This window comes from Plecotus auritus, assembly GCF_963455305.1.
Source record: "Plecotus auritus genome assembly, chromosome: X".
Taxonomy (NCBI): Eukaryota; Metazoa; Chordata; class Mammalia; order Chiroptera; family Vespertilionidae; genus Plecotus; species Plecotus auritus.
The window spans coordinates 127,514,671-127,529,039 of NC_137784.1; the positions used below are offsets into that span (position 1 = coordinate 127,514,671).

The following is a 14,369-nucleotide window of genomic DNA, read 5'->3' on the forward strand; positions in this document are numbered from 1 at the left end:
ATATGCCCACTTTTTGATTGGGTTGTTTGGTGTTGAGTTTTACAAGTTCTTTATATATTTTGGAAATTATATCTTTGTCCAAGTTACTGTTTGCAAATATCATCTCTCATCTGGTTGCCTACCTCTTTGTGTTATTTACTTGGGGTTGTTTTTGTTCTTCTTTTTCTAGTGCTTTAAGATGTGATGTTAGATTATTTACTTGGTATTTCTCTTGTTTCTTGAGATAGTCCTGTACTGATATAAATTTCACTCTTATTATTACTTTTGCTGCATCCCAAAGGTTTTTATATGTTGTATGACAGTCACTCTCATTTGTCTCTCTCTATATTTTGATCTCATCTTTTATTTCTCCTGTGACCCAGTCATTTTTAGTAATATGTTGTTTAATCTCCACATATTTGTGGGTTTCTTTACTTTCTTTTTGAAGTTGATTTCTAATTTTAGGGTGTTGTGGTAAGAGAATATGCTTGATATAATTTCAGTCTTCTTGAATTTGTTGATGTTAATTTTGTGACCCAACATCTGGTCTATCCTTGAGAATGTTCCACTTGCACTGGAGAAAAATCTATAATCTGATGACCTGGGATGAAAAGTTCTGTAAATGCCAATTATGTCCATTTGGTCTACTGTTTTATTTAAAGCCAATATTTCTGTATTTTCTGTTTGGTTGGTCTATCTAGAGCTGTCAATGGAATATTAAGGTCCCAAACTATGATTGTGTTTTGATCTGTTTCTCCCTTTAGTTCTGTGAATAGCTGTTTTATATATTGCAGTGCTCCTTGGGCTGGGTGCATATATATTAAGAAGTGTTATGTATTCTTGATATAGTGTTCCCTTTAACATTATAAAGTGTCCACCTTTGTCTGTTATCTTGATATCTATTTTGTCATATATAAGTATCGCTACACTTGCTTTCCTGTGGATGTTATTTGCTTAAAGAATCATTTTCCACCATTTTACTTTGAATCTACTTTTCTCTTTGCAGCTTAGATGTGTCTCTTGTAGGTAGCATTTGTTTGGGTTTTGTTTTTTGATCCACTCTGCTACTCTGTGCCTCTTTATTGGTGAATTCAGACCATTTGCATTTAGGGCAATAATTGATATATGAGGATTTCCTATAGCCATTTTATCTTTTGTTTTCTGGTAGCTCTGTGCTGCCATTGATTATTTTCCTTTATGTTTCTGTCTATTGTTTTTGTTTGGTGATATTCCATACATCTGTCCTCTGTTTCTTCTTTTTTTAAAGCTATATGTCTTGGTTTTGAATTTTTGTGTGTGGTTACCATTAGGTTTATAAAAAATGTGTGGTTACCATTAGGTTTATAAAAAAATAAAGTTGTATATATAGCACAGTTTTTGTTTTCTTTTGAATGCATCTAATGTTCATTTTCCTTTGCCAGCTCAGGTCTCTCCTCATCCCCTTTTATGGTTTTGTTGTCACAAATTATCCCTGTTTGTGCTGTAAGGTTTTTTATGATCTTACTCGTAGTGTTATGACCTTATGTTTTGTGTTTCAGGTAGTATGAACTCCCTTGATTATTTCCTACAATGGAGGCTTTCTGGTGATAAAATCCCACAGCTTCTGTATGTTTGGGAATGTCTTTATTTCTCCTTCATATTTAAAGGATAAAATTTCTAAATATGTTATTTGTGGCTGGTGATTTTTCTGTTTCAGACGTTTGAATATTTGGTTGCACTCTCTTCTGGCTGGTAGAGTTTCTGCTGAGAAGTTGGATGAAATGCTGATGGGTTTTCCTTTGTAGGTCACTTTCTTCTTTTCCCTGACTGCTTTGAGATTTTTTCTTTGTCATTAACTTTTGACAGCTTCAATATCAAGGGCTTTGGAGAGAGCCTCTTTGGATTGAGGTAAGGGTGTTCTGTTTGCTTCTTGGATTCAAGGGTCTATTTCTTTTCATAGATAATGGAAGCTCTCATCCACTATTTGTTTTAATAGATTTTATTCCATGCTCCTTCTCTTCCTCCTTTGAAATGCCTATAATTCTAATAATTGCTCTTTCTGATTGAGTCAGGTAGATCTCATAGAGCTCTTTAACTTTTCTTTATGCTCAGGTTTCTCTCTTCTTCCCTCTACATCATTTCTTAATTCCTATATTGTATGTCAGTGATTCTTTCCTCCATCTGGTTGGTTCTATTTTCCATGCTCAGTACTTCACTCTTAATCTCCTTAATTGCTTGCTTCTTTTCCAGGAGCTCTGATTGGTTCTTTTATAAAGTTCCAATCTTTTTGATAAAGTACTTCTGTTCATTGATTTGTTTTCTAAGTGCACTGAATTGCCTGTTGTTATTTTCTTACATCTCATTGAATATTTTCAGAACTTCAATCTTGAAATCTCTGTCATTTATAACACATATTTCCATGTGCTCCAGCTTGTTTTCTGGAAATTTTTCATTCTCTTTTTGGTCATCCTCATTACTGTGGTTCTTCATGGTATTTGCTGTCCTCCTTTGTTTATGCATTTATCTCTGAAGAAGTCTTTCTACCATTTTCCAGTAGATGGTGCTAAATTGCAAGATTTTTTAATCTCTTGATCCTCCAATCTTGAACCTCTGTAGCTTTACTAAGATAGAATAGGCAGGCTGCTTGTAGGCGGGATTTGTTTTGTCCTCAACCTAATGGTGACCCAGCTCTTGGTTTAAAGATAATATGCTCCTGAATCTGACTCTAAAGGCAATGGGAGACAAGTGTAGAGTGTCCAAGCAGCAGTAGGGCTCTGTGGTTCTGTTTCTTTGTCTGAAATGGCACCACCCAGTCTGACAATGGAGAGTCTCATGGCAGAACCTGTGCTCTGTCAGGCATCTGCTGGCTCAGTAATTCCCAGTTCTCTTGCTAATGAACCAGAGTAAACTTAAGAGAATGCTATTTTCTGAAACTCCTAGAAGTCCATCAGCTACAGAAGACCCTCATTCTTTGGTCTGCATTACCATGGCAGGGTACACAATCCAGTTTAGACTCAAGCTGTGGGCCTACTGGGTGGCACTGAGCTAGAGGGCCCCACCTGATAAATCTTGGGGATTTATTCCAATAGAATATAGTCTAGATCTTCATACCATTTGTCCCTGCCACAGGGGGATGGTCATGGAATCAGACTTTTAACTTAAAAACTTGAGAAAATTAAATGCAGCTTCTCCTGAGGGAAAAAAAAGCTTGAACACCTTTACCTCAGGGAAACAGAATGAATGCTTTGAAAAATATCACCACCTCTTCCTCATTGCCTGCTTACTATAAACAAATGATTCAGTGCTGCAGAGAATACAAAGCATTAGGTAGGAAAATATATAATTACCTGAGTAATTCTAAGCCAGTCATGTTTCATTCCTCCCAGCCTACTTTATGAAGAGGAAGTGCTCTTTAAGGATTCAGTAAGGCTAAGTTATTATTCTAGAAGAGGGCCCACTGTAAAACACTGCCTGAGGAGAAGGCACAAGCCTTGAGCTATCCCACAGACTGAAATGATCAGCACAGCTCAGGTATGTTACTCATTTGGAGCCATAAAAAGTTACTCTGATTGTCATCAGCTATGGATACTTATGAAGACAGTGGTAATTAAAACTAGTCCCCTGAAGACCCCAGAATAATTAAGACAGAATCTATGGTTCCTAATTTTTATTCAGAGCCTAACACCTGAGTGAAACAGCCTCCCTATCCCCTGCATGATGGAGATAGTAGGACTGATTCTATCTCCATCAACATTCCAAGTCCGTTCTCCCAGTGTAGACTATAGAGAACAAGGCTTAGGTTACCAGATGGAAGCTACAAAAAAGAACAGGGAAATTCCTAATTGGCAGAACTTTTAACAGTTAAAGCTACCAAAGCATAGAAAGGTTTTGCCTGCTAGCCATCAGACAATGGTTTATGGCCATATTGTGTGGATCCTGTAGCTATCTCCACTGGGTGACAAGGTGAAATAGGTAACATAGGCACTTCCAACTGTAAGATCTAGGGCCCATCTGAATATCATATTGCAGCTATTTCCATAGATAATTAGAAGAAGCTGCAATCCAGCTAGTATCAAGTAGTACAACTGATGACATATCTGCCTGGAAGGGCATCATTTTGTAATTAACAAATAGGCACTGTGTAGACTTATAACCTACACATTCATGGTTTTGAATGTTGCTTCTGAGCAAGGGTTCTGGATCAACTAACTGCTTCCAAAGATCAAACTTATATACAATGATTAGAACCAACTATGTATTGGAACTGCCTCCTAAGAGTGGCTGGCCTAAAGTCAAGGTGCTCAAGGTAAACACAACTTCCAATGGGAGCCACCCTTGGCCTATTTCTCTGGATCTGCGGGTAGTTCCACATTTATAAGTAGTAGGACACCAGGACATTCTTTTTTTAATTTTAATTTATTTCAGAGAGAAAGGGAAAGGGAGAGAGAGAGATAGAAACATCAGTGATGAGAGAGAATCATTGATCGGCTCCCTCCTGCAAGTCCCCTACTGGGGATTAAGCCCACAACCTGGGCATGTGCTCTTGGCCAGAATTGAACCCAGGACCCTTCAGACTGCAGGTCAATGCTCTATCCACTGAGCAAAACCAGCTAGGGTTGGCATCCCCCCCTTTTTTTTAATCTCACTTGGAATTGTCTGGGTGTTTTCTTTTGCAATAGGCTTTCAAATCTCCAGGGTATCTTAAGTACTCTGAGTGGGTCTCAGGAAATCCAAATTAGCCATGATGGGTTTAGACCAGATCTCAGAACCTCTCTTCATCTGGTCAAGGGCTTCCAATGATGTTTGCTAGTTGATACCCCTGCTAATTTTGGGGTCACTACCAGAGCTTTTTTAAAAAAATTGTTCCAAGCTCTATAGCACCATTTCTCAGGTAATAATAATAACAATAGCAATAATAACCAAGGTGAAAACAATACCTACCTATATTTACTCCCAGGCAATTTATATAAACTTTCTTTTTATAATCCTTTGAAAAATTATTTAAAGTAGCTACTAGTGTCCATTTTAACACGTGAGAAAATTAATATTCAAAGAGTTTTATTTTATTTTATTTTTTTTAGGTGGATAATTCTTTTATTTTTTATTTTTTAAAAAATAAATCTTTATTGTTCAGATTATTACAGGTGTTCCTCTTTTTTCCCCCTAGCTCCCCTCCACCTGATTCCCCACCCCACCCTATGACCTTACCCCCCAACACTGTCTTCATCCATAGGTGTAAGCTTTTTGTCCAGTCTCTTCCCGCACCCCTCACACCCCATCCCCCCTGACAATTGTCAGTCCACTCCCTTTCTATGTCCCTGATTCTATTATATTCACCAGTCCATTCTGTTCTTCAAATTTTTTATTCACTTGATTTTTAGATTCACTTGTTGGTAGGTATGTATTTGATGGCATTTTGTTGTTCATAATTTTTATCTTTACCTTTTTCTTCTTCTTCCTCTTCTTAAAGAACACCCTTCAGCATTTCATGTAATCCTGGTTTGGTGGTGATGAACTCCTTTAGCTTTTTCTTGTCTGTGAAGCTCTTTATCTGACCTTCAACTCTGAATGATAGCTTTGCTGGGTAGAGTAATCTTGGTTGTAGGTTCTTGCTGTTCATCACTTTGAATATTTCTTGCCACTCCCTTCTGGCCTGCATAGTTTCTGCCGAGAAATCAGCTGACAGTCCTATGGGTGCTCCCTTGTAGGTAACTAACCATTTTTCTCTTGCTGCTTTCAAGATTCTCTCTTTGTCTTTTGCCCTTGGCATTTTAATTATGATGTGTCTTGGTGTGGTCCTCTTTGGATTCCTCTTGTATGGGGTTCTGTGTGCTTCCTGAACTTGTAAGTCTATTTCTTTCACCAGGTAGGGAAAGTTTTCTGTCATTATTTCTTCTAATAGGTTTTCAATATTTTGCTCTTTCTCTTCTTCTGGCACCCCAAAAATTTGGATGTTGGTACGCTTAAAATTGTCCCAGAGGCTCCTTACACTATCTTCATATTTTTGGATTTTTTCTTTTTGTTTTTCTGGTTGGGTGTTTTTTGTTTCCTCATATTTCAGATCTTTGGTTTGATTCTTGGGGTACATTGATCTACAGTTGAGTTTCTGTATATTCTTTATTTCAAACAGTGTATGCTTAATTTCTGACTGGTGTTTTTCCATTTTTTTGGCATTCTCATTAAGGTCCTTGAAGGTCTCACTAAGCTCCTCGGAGGTCTCATCAAGTTTCTCGGCGGTTTTTAGAAGATTCTTGAGTAACCTTATAAATGTGGTTCTGAACTCTATGTCGTCCATTAGTTTGCTTTCCTCTATTTCTCTCATTCGTGACATGTTTCTTTTTCTCCACATTTTGCTGCTTTCTTATGTTGATGGAGTGGTTTTGTGTGGTAGGTGACCTATAGGGGCCAGTAGCTCAGCCTCCCCAATCACCTGAGGTGGACGCCTTTGGTACACCCCTTTGTGGGCTGAGTGCAAAGTCTTGGTGTAGTTAAGCCTTGATTGCTGTTGGTACACTGGGAGGAATTGACCTCCAGGCCAATTGGCTGTGAGGACCCGCTGTGTCTATAATGGAAGAACTGCTGTTCTGGAGACACTCTTATGGTGCAGGACTTGTTTCAGTGGGGCTTTGGTGCTCACTGAGTCTGCCTCTTGAATGTATCACTTATGGATGTGAGGAGTTGAAATCTTGTGTCTCACACGGACCACTAGGTACACTGGCTTCTGGGTCTCCAATGGGGTGCAGGTCAGCTACTGTCTGAGGCCACCCAGCAGGAGCTACAGCAAGAACTACAGTTTTCTTCTCTTTGCTTGGGGTTTGGAGGTTTTGGAGCTGTCTGACCTGGGCTGCAAGTTTGCTATGTTAAGCTGCGATAGGGCAGGCCATTCATATGCTAAAGCCACTGCTTGGAGCTTGGGTGGGTTTGTAGATTGTGCAGGGCGGGTTCTCAGGGCATCACTAGGCTAGGGCGTGGCAAACAATGATGGCTGCCAGTAAGCCAGCTCTTCGGCTCTGCATCTCTGACCATGTCCCCGCGTCCCGGGTCCCAGCACAATAAACAATTGTTCCTGCGCAGCCTTGCAAGCAAGCCTCCCTCACTTTCCGACCCCACGGCAAACAGTCCAGCTTCTCCCCATAGGAGTTTGGGTCCCCTGAGTCTCACCAGAAACGAGTTCAGAGTAATTGGGAGCTTATCTCCCTTCAGGTTGAAAACAGCAGAGCTCCCAGTCACCCGTCGCCAGCCTGATTCGCGCGTCTCCATACCTCAGCTTTTCAGCGCTTGTGCATCCCTCAATGCTGTTTGCTCTTTCCTTCTAGTTGTAGAACTTCCACTCAGCCAGCTTTCCCATGGTTCTGGGTGATAGACGTTTTGTCTTTTAGTTGTAGTTTTGAAATTGTTGTGCGAGGCAGCAGTTTAGGTGTTTACCTACGCCGCCATCTTGGATCTTCGGTCAAGAGTTTTATTATCTAGTTCAAAAGAGCATACACATTAGAAAGTCCTCTATTCAAACTCAGGTGTATCTTGCTCTTGATCCTTTACTCTTAAACCCATATTGTCTCAACTGAAGGCATCATTTCCATAGGAACTTTTGTACTAATATTTTAAACCCTCTATTTTTCCTCATCAAAATCATCTAAGCATTCCACTCTGTGAATTGCCAAGATTTATGGTTAAAAGTCACATGGGGCCTGTCACTTCATAGTGTCCTCTGAGGCCACCAGGTTCAGCTTGAGGCCAAGAGATTTCAGCACAGATAAGACCCTGGCACAACTCTCCCTTCTCCAATATCTCTACAGTTTTCTTTTTGTTCATTTTACCTCATTGGCCCCAAATTTTGTTATTTAGGCTTTTATGGGATCATCTCTTCAGGGCAAGGACTTGGGTTTTTTTTGACACAGTTTTCTGGACTATATTACTTCTTTTTTTTTTTTTTAATATATTTTATTGATTTTTTTTACAGAGAGGAAGAGAGGAAGGGAGAGGGATAGAGAGTTAGAAACATCGATGAGAGAGAAACATCGATCAGCTGCCTCCTGCACGCCCCCTACTGGGGATGTGCCCGCAACCAAGGTACATGCCCTTGACCAGAATCAAACCTGGGACCCTTGAGTCCGCAGGCCGATGCTCTATCCACTGAGCCAAACCGGTTTTGGCTATATTACTTCTTAATACTATAGAAATTATAAGTCATCCTATATAATAAAAGAGAAACATGCAAATTGACTCTACCTCTGCTACACCCACAAGCCACGCCCACCAGCCAATCAGGAGAGAGTATGCAAATTAACCCAACAAATATGGTGGCAGCCACAGAGCTGGAGCCAGCCAGAGGCTTGGGTTGCTCCTGGCAATGGAGGAAGCCAAGTTTCCCGCCTGCCCTGGCTGGCCCTGGCCTCCACTCAAGGCTACAAAGTTTCTATTATAGAAGATAAATAAATCCCAGATACCAGGGCCTCTGCTTGGGTCGCCGGGGGGCATGGCCAGCCTGCAAAACACCACAGGCCCCTCACCCAGGCCACCCCACATCCCAAGTGAACCCCACCCTGATCTGGGACACCCTTCAGGGCAAACCAGTCAGCCCCCATCTGTGCACTAGGCCTCTATCCTATCTAATAAAATAGTAATATGTAAATTGACCATCACTCCAACACACAAGATGGCTGCCCTCATGTGGTCAAAGATGGCTACCCCCATGTGGACACAAGATGGTCACCACAAGATGGCCAGCAGGGGAGGGCAGTTGGGAGGGACCAGGCCTGCAAGGGAGGGCAATTGTGGGCAATCAGGCCAGCAGGGGAGGGCAGTTGGGAGGGACCAGACCTGCAAGGGAGGGCAGTTGTGGGTGATCAGGCCAGGAGGGGAGAGCAGTTAGGGGTGACCAGGCCAGCAGAGGAGGGCAGTTGGGGGGAACCAGGCCTGCAGGGGAGGGCAGTTAGGGGTGACCAGGCCTGAAGCGGAGGGCAATTAGGGGCAATTAGGTTGGCAGGGGAGCAGTTAGGCATAAATCAGGCTGGCAGGAGAGGGTTAGGGGGTGATCAGGCTGGCAGGAAGAAGTGGTTAGGGGCAATCAGGAAGGCAGGGAGGCCAGCAGTTGGGAGCCAGCAGTCCTGGATTGTGAGAGGGATGTCCAATTGCCCATTTAGGCCCGATCCCAATCGGGCAGTCGGACATCCCTTGAGGGGTCCCAGATTAGAGAGGGTGCAGGCTGGGCTGAGGGACAACCCTCCTGTGCACGAATTTCGTGCACCAGGCCTCTAGTAGTAAATATAAAAACATGGAGTTTTCACACAAAGACTGGTATTATGAACTACTAGATTCTGAGCAAACATCCTAACTCACTCAGGACATCTGCTTTGTTGTGTTTTCATCTAATAGCAAAGTGGAGAAAGAATGACTGTTGTTGTATTTTAAGATTATGCACATAGGCCTACATTTATATGAGCATTTTTTTTTCACATTTTAGGATATCTAGCTTGTGATGAATTTGTCTATAGAATTATAACCTCATGAAAGAGATTACTATTTTTTTGCTGAGACTTCCTTAATTGAAATGGGTTTGAATGGTCATGCTATAACAATTAAATTCAAAATATTTCATCATTTTACACTTTCCCTAATGTTCACCATTAGCCATGGATGGGAATGCAAATAAATACATGTATATTAAATAATAAAGCTTAATAAGTCAGGGAAGGAATGGAATGAAATGAATATCTAACACCTCTAGAGATAACTAATGATAGTTTGCCTTCCTAGTTACTTCTTTGACTTGAGTTTACTGGGACTTGAATACATGCATGAAACTGTCCTTTATTAACAACCAAATTTATACCAAGCTTGTTGCCCTAGGGTGTTTAATATAAATTGCTATGTAGATTGGCTGCCTATTTTCAGAAATATATAGTTGAGGACCTTTAATTTCTATGTTAAAATCATATAGGGTTGATTGGAGAGTAAAATAAGAGCTGAGTTCAACTCTTTGCACTCAGGTTCTGGATAAGCTAGTTCTACCTGAAGGAGAGTAGCCTGAAGAACATTAACCCATTTCTGGATCCAGCTTTGAGACTCCATGAGACAATTCCCTAGTCACCATGGCTTTACATTGCTTGGTGAATTAAAATGAGAAGAACAAAGTTTCATGAAGACTTTACTTGTGATTACTTGTTAATAGTATTAATGATGTCCAAAATAACAATTGTAACCTGTATTAGGTTATAATGCTTTATGAAAACCTATGTTTTCATAAAGAATTTCACATGCAAAAGTTTAATTATTATCCTATTTAACAGATGAGAAGGCTAGATGAGGTTCAGAGATAATAAATGACTTACCCAATATAGCAGAATTTATGATTAGACAGCAGTTGAATCCAAATATATCAATGTGTCTTATTTTGTTTTGTGAGTTTTTTATATTGCTGTTAATTTTACTTATTTAATACACCATCTTTTGTAAGTTATATCCTCTGGGAAAACATTATATACTCTCAAGTTACAGGTGAAGATGGTATGGGTTCCATGTTTACCTCCATGATTTCCTAGCTGTGTGATCATGAACAAGTTGTTTAGCCTCTCTAAGTCTTGGTGTTTCCATTTAGAAAATATGGCTAATAATAGCACTTCCTTCATAGATTCCAATAGCATGCTCCTGGTTAAATAATTAGCACCTTCCCTGACACATAAATGGATTCTCTAAATGATAGGAATAATTTATCATTGATTTTGATAAATACTTAGGTATAAATTAACACATAGTCATTGACTACTTATATTCAGAGGGAGGGAGGGAGGGAGAGAGAGAGAGAGAGAGAGAGAGAGAGAGAGAGAGAGAGAGAGAGAGAGAGAATAAAGTCCTTTATGACCAGCAAAAAAGAGCCTCCACTTGAAGCCTGGGGACAAGGTCTAAGATTATATTTATGAAATAAAAATATTAACACCAAATGTTCTTTGAAGGTTGATTAACTGGAATTTATGATAATAAGCACTTTTTCCTCTGTAGCTCAAATTTTGAGACAGTGAGGTACAGTGGAATTAATATTCCTGTAGAAAAAAAAAGGTTCTGTGTGCTTTATCAAAAATTTTGAAGGTGCTATTTCATCACCAAAATTTAGTCCATTCATATTTTTCAGGCATCTTTCCTTAGGATAGAAAGACTTCTTATCCATATCATGAGCTTACTTCTGTTGGATCAAATCTTACAGGAAGAGATCAGTCATGTATCAAAAGTTAATGACTAGCCATTTCTCACCCAGCTATTTTGTGACCACCGAACTGCCACAGTGCATAGGGTATAGAAGAGTAGTGGAAGTTCACTGGGCATTTTTCCTCTGTCATCTAGAGAGCCCCAGCAGGCTTTGACAACAGCCTCTGTAGCTAGGGGCTATTATCATGCCCCTATTCTTTCATGGGAGACTTGGAACATTTTTTTCTGTAGAGATCCAATGCTACATCCCACCTCCACATTGATTAATCTGTGCATTTATAACACTTTCAGTAGTAAAAATATATAGAATTCAGTCATCTCTGGAGATGCTGAAATAGTCCTTTTTTTCTTCTTGATTTAGGAGAAGGTAGAGAGAAACGATGTGTGCAGAGTATGATATAAATATATGAGCTCAAATATCTAATTAGCTGAAAGAATCTTGGTTCCCTCTGTACCTTTGACAGAATTGCAGCTGTCAGATTGTAGCTCCAATACTTTATCCTCATTGCAAGATGAATCTGAGGATGGTTTATAAAAGACACTTTTTAAAAGACACATGAACACCACTCTGCTTATTTTGTAGGATGCTTGAGGATGACCTGAAGCTGAGCAGTGATGAAGATGACCTTGAGCCTGTGAAGACCTTGACTACTCAGTGCACTGCCACTGAGCTCTACCAGGTAGGAACAGCTTAGGGCTTGGTTTGGGACCTAAGGGGTGGGGGAAAAAGGAACTGGAATGGTTTTGTCATCCACAAGCTTATTCCCTGCTTCATCTCTGGTCTTTGGTGAGAGGGAAAGAAGCAAAGATAAGCATAGTATTCTGGAACAGGTTGGATCAGCTTACACTTCCATTAAAATTAGAGTAAAGAGATGCTGAGCTCTTGAAAACAGCTTTCATCTCTTCCCTCTGTTTCCTCTTTGGCATACACAGTATTCTTTTTTAGTAAGCAATTGAGATCATCTTTCCCTTTCTAGGGATAAGTATTGTCTTGAGGGAGCTATAACTTTAGTAACTTCAGTGTGCAGTTTAGAGCCTCATTAATTAATTAAATGTGCTCATTAATTAATTAAAATAAAACTGTGATTACTTCATTCACCTTTCCCAGGAGGTGTGCCACTTCAGAACACAGCTAAGAATCAGAACTCAGAATCTTGCAGCTTTCATGAACCTTCAGGCAAAAGACATTGGGCAAAAGTTTGCTGACGCCCTGCAACTTCCATTCTGTGTTACAAATATTTACAGTACTTACTATTAAACTAGATGGCAAAAATATGTGTTTTCAGCATTTCCAATGAAACTGGATTCTTGATTTGAAAAGGCCAAGTACTGTATCTTTTATAAATCATGAGAATGGCAAAGTAGTGTGTGGTATCAATGAATGCTTGTGTGTTTTCTCTGTGGCAGAGAACTGTATTGTGTGTGGGGTCCTTCTGGCTGTGCTTGTAACCTCACATTAGGAACACAGAAGTACTACCTTTAAAAAATTGTTTATTGATTTTTAGAGAGAGAGGAAGGGAGAAGGGGAGAGAAAGAGAAACATCAATGTGAAAGTGAAACATCTACCAGCTGCCTCCTGCACGCCCCCTACTGGGTATGGAGCCTGCAACCTGGGTATGTGCTCTGACTGGGAATCAAACCGGCAACATCTTGGTACATGGATTGATGCTCAATCAACTGGGCTGCACAAACCAGCACTACCTTTGTTTTTTAAAAGCCAATACCTAACCAAGTTCTTTCTACGGTGAAGTCCGCTAAGTTATAAAACTGAAACCAGACTGTTTTAAGGAATGCTCATACACTGGTATTTCAAGATAGTTAACAAATATGGAATTCCATATGACCAAATATTTTGTGATGAACCTGCAAAGAAAAGCTTAGGAAAAATTCTCAGGACTCACCTATTCCATTCTCATCTACAATTGTTTGTCACACCATAACTCCTACTACTCTGCATAATTTTAAAATTGAACACATCTTCAATGTTATGTGGCCAATACTTTCCTCTCTTTCACTTTATCCAATTTATTCTGCTTACATTTTTTTGAGAGTACATTTATTAAAGCTGGGGCAGCCTGGCCGGTGTGGCTCAGTTGGATGGGCATTGTCCTGTGCACCAAAGGGTTCCTAGTTCGATTCCCTTTCAGAACACATGCCCAGGTTGTGGGCTCGATCACTAGTAGGGGGCATGCAGGAGGCAGGCAATCTATGTTTCACTCTCATCAATGTTTCTCTCTCTCTCTCCCTCTACCTTTCTCTCTTTATTAAAAAATAAAGCTGGGGACAGTGAAATAAGGAAATGCATAGCATAGAAGAAGCAACAAGAGAGAGCCTAGGCTGGGCTGCTTTGGCTCACTGGAAAGTCAGAGAAAAGGGTCCTTGGAGATAGGCTCAGTGTGTTAGCCCTGGATGAGCTGCCACTCCCCATTGATACCCTGGTTGCAAGTTTCCTGGGGACCCTTATAATTTAGGAGATGCATGGCTGAGAGAGAAGAAGGGTGTAAGTGTGCTCAAGAAAGGGAGAGTGCTCTACATTTTTGATAGTATGTAAAAACTGAAAATTTGCAACTTTGGTGCTTTATTAACAACAAACACAATTGTCTCCTAGGGCCTCACAGTACATTTAATATACAGAATGCAAGGCTGGCAGGAAGAAGTGGTTAGGGGCAATCAGGAAGGCAGTCCCTCTCCTACTTGAGTCATGGACTTAAAAGCAACTGTAAAATGCACGTTTAAATTCCAATGTCTGCCATTCCTGCTTTTTGCGTTTAATATGCCAATGACAAGAACACTGTATTGCTAAATAAAACCAAAAAAAATCTAAGATAATTTATTCTGACAGATGCAACATTACCTTTTAATGGAAATGTTTAAACAATGTAAAAGTAAACTTTGCACATGGACATCCTCTCTATATCATTGCATATATGCAATCTGCATCTTAGTTTCTCAAGTTGTCGTTTTCTGTATTTATCTGGAGAAATGGCATACAGTCTGTTGGCCTGGATCATCTGGGTTTTTAGCATGTATGGGGTGACTTTGTGAAAGTGCTGCCACTCTTGGATATTTTCAGTTGATGAGTTGGAAGCTTTTTTTTTTTTTAATTTCTTTATTTTATTTTATTTTTTTAAATAAATCTTTATTGTTCAGATTATTACAGGTGTTCCTCTTTTTTTTCCCCCATAGCTTCCCTCTACCTGATTCCCCAC

The 14,369-nt window shown here is 40.0% G+C and overlaps 1 protein-coding gene across 1 annotated transcript in view; it reads left to right on the forward strand.

Annotated features, from left to right (window-relative positions):
- AFF2 (ALF transcription elongation factor 2) overlaps positions 1 to 14,369 on the forward strand; it is a gene marked incomplete at its 5' end in the record, with an annotated part of 502,187 nt that overhangs the window by 340,785 nt on the left and 147,033 nt on the right. The window contains one exon of the mRNA XM_080653155.1: positions 11,744 to 11,840. Within this exon, the coding sequence (XP_080509281.1) occupies positions 11,744 to 11,840 (97 nt within the window). The remainder of the gene's footprint in view (positions 1 to 11,743; positions 11,841 to 14,369) is intronic.